This window comes from Propithecus coquereli, unplaced genomic scaffold (genome assembly GCF_000956105.1).
Source record: "Propithecus coquereli isolate 6110/MARCELLA unplaced genomic scaffold, Pcoq_1.0 Scaffold73, whole genome shotgun sequence".
NCBI lineage: Eukaryota > Metazoa > Chordata > Mammalia > Primates > Indriidae > Propithecus > Propithecus coquereli.
The window spans coordinates 2,442,933-2,445,536 of NW_012153396.1; the positions used below are offsets into that span (position 1 = coordinate 2,442,933).

At 51.2% G+C, this 2,604-nt stretch overlaps 1 protein-coding gene across 1 annotated transcript in view; it reads left to right on the plus strand.

Annotated features, from left to right (window-relative positions):
* Positions 1–1,049: 1,049 nt before the first annotated feature.
* SEMA4G (sema domain, immunoglobulin domain (Ig), transmembrane domain (TM) and short cytoplasmic domain, (semaphorin) 4G) overlaps positions 1,050–2,604 on the plus strand; it is a 10,605-nt gene continuing 9,050 nt past the window's right edge. Inside the window, exons 1-3 of the mRNA XM_012661725.1 lie at positions 1,050–1,236; positions 1,326–1,474; positions 1,740–1,802. Of these exons, the coding sequence (XP_012517179.1) occupies positions 1,113–1,236; positions 1,326–1,474; positions 1,740–1,802 (336 nt within the window). The 5' untranslated portion in view covers positions 1,050–1,112. The remainder of the gene's footprint in view (positions 1,237–1,325; positions 1,475–1,739; positions 1,803–2,604) is intronic.

Consider the following 2,604-nt stretch of genomic DNA (forward strand, 5'->3'; position numbering starts at 1 on the left):
AGGGGAGGGGTCCAAGAGCTCAGGGATCCCATTGTTTACCTTCTCCACGTTGCTCATGTCTCAAGTAACTGGCCTTACACACTACAGCCTCCTGCACAGACACTGTAACTGTGTGGCTAGGGGGACCCGGATTCCCACCCCCTGTGCCCGTGAGTGCCTGACTGCAGGTAGGGACATGTGTGGATGCCTAGCCAAAGGGTGCAGTACAGACTTGCATGGGCAGAGATGTGCACCCCCCTTGGAAAGGAATGCCAAGAGAAAGTTATAATTAAAGAGAAATTCCAGAAGGAGGTCTCAGGCAAGGGAAAAGAAAAAACAAAGGGAAAACAGGACAAAATAAACAAAGGCCCATTAAACGTCTCTGGTCAGGCCTTCCTGCATAAGGCACCCCCGCAGCTGCCCGAGTTGAGTCTCATTGTTGGGAGGAGGAGGCATTCTCTCAGAACCTGACTCCACCAAGATGGGGTCCTAGCAGAGCTGCTGACTCTGCTAGAAGGTACTATTACCTTGGGTTTGGGTTGGGGGAGTCTAGGGTCTTGTAAGGAGGGTGAGTTCCACCCCGGCCTCCTGCATCGGAACAGAGGGAAGGACAGAATGACTGCGAGTTGATCCTGGCGTGGGAGTTCTGTGGAGGCTTGACCTCCTCCCTTCAGTACCCCCTGAAGTCTGGGTAATGCCATACATCTTCCACCCACACACAGATCAAAGAGCTTTTTTTCCGTTTTTTCTTCAGAAAACAGACCTCAGAAAACCAGGACTAGCCCTGCTGTTGGGGGCAGGGTGACCCCATCAATAACCTACAACCCTTCTATAACTTCTCAACTCCCTCTCACCATGGAGTTTACATTTGATGCAGAAAGGCATGTGATCCATCCCTCTCTCTGACCTCTTAGCTGGGATTCCATGGCCACACAACCCTATGACTCAATGTTCCCCCAATTCCAGGACCCCCCTTGGCCCCATGACTCCTTGACCCCCATGGCCTTATGACCCCTGGACTTCCAAGTGACCTCGTTAGACTTTGACCCCTGTGACTGTTCTTCCCATCCCTCTCCCCCGTGAGTCTGGCCCTGGCTCCCCTTGGAGGTCTTGGTCTGGGCCTCCCCAGGAAGATGTTTGGGAGGCTCTGGCCACTCCTCCTGAGCTTCTTCACAGTAACTGCAGTGCCTGGACCCTCCCTGCGGAGACCATCCAGAGAACTAGATGCTACCCCTCGGATGACCATCCCTTACGAAGGTTAGACCCTCAACCTCAAAAGACAATGGGAGCCCAGGCTGGGGGTTGGGAGGCCCCAGAACTTGGCTCACTGCTCCCACTCTCCCCAGAGCTCTCTGGGACCCGGCATTTCAAGGCCCAAGCCCAGAACTACTCAACACTGCTGCTGGAGGAAGCCTCAGAGAGGCTGCTGGTGGGAGCCCGAGGTGCCCTGTTCTCTCTCAGTGCCCACGACATAGGAGATGGGGCTCACAAAGAGGTCAGCCCCTGGATCCCAGACCACCCAGCCTCCAGCCTCATCAAGCTCCATGGGACCTCAATTTCCCTGAAACCCTGCCAGCCTTCCACAGCTCCCTAGTCAGACAGCACTGCCCATCCCAAACAAGATGTCCCTTGCATCCAATGCTGCTCCTGAAATTCATCCTCACCCCAATTTCCCCAGCTCCCTGGGATCCTATTGCCTGGTCCTGTGAGTAATGAGTTTTGGGGTCAATGCATCAGCCCATTCCCTTTACTCCTACTAGATCCGCTGGGAGGCCTCCCCTGAGATGCAAAGCAGATGTCATCAAAAAGGGAAAAACAACCAGGTATGTGATCTGCCCTGCCTCCAGCTCCTTTCCTCCTTTCTCCTCCTCTTCCATCAGGGATGCCGGAGTTGGTGGAGAGACAGACGGGGGGGCGGGGTACAGACCCACCAGTCAATCTCAGCAACCACAATAAACATTATAACTATTACTGAGTAGCAGGCTCTGGGCACAGCATTTCTAATCCAAACATCTGGTGACCTATTAGCATGCCCTGCAATGGCATCTTAATCTCCTCTGGGCTCCCAAATAATAATCATGATAACAATAAGTAACCTCTACATATGCTTCTCAACTTACAATGGGATTATGTCTTTATAAACCTGTTGTAAAGTCGAAAAATAGTATGTCGAACCATCATAAGTCAGGGACCATCTATAGTTAAGTGCCGACTTAGATATTATCCCCCCCCCTTTTTTTTTTGACCAGGAATACTGTGTAGGAATATCTCTGCTAATTTAAAAATAACCCTACTAAGTAGTATTATCCCCCATTTTACAGACGAGAAAAATAAGGCTTTGGTTAAGGAATATAGCTGAAGTACCCAGTATTCCATAGAAGGGCATTAGTGAAGTGTCAGCCCTTCTGGCTGCAGAGATCCCATGTCTAGCTCTGTAACAGATCCATTGGGAGACCTTTTAAAAAATGCACATTTCCAGGCTGGGCGCGATGGTTCACACCTATAATCCTAGCACTCTGGGAGGCCAAAGCAAGAGGATCGCTCAAGGTCAGGAGTTCAAGACCAGCCTGAGCAAGAGCGAGACCCCGTCTCTACTAAAAATAGAAAGAAATTAGCTGGACAACT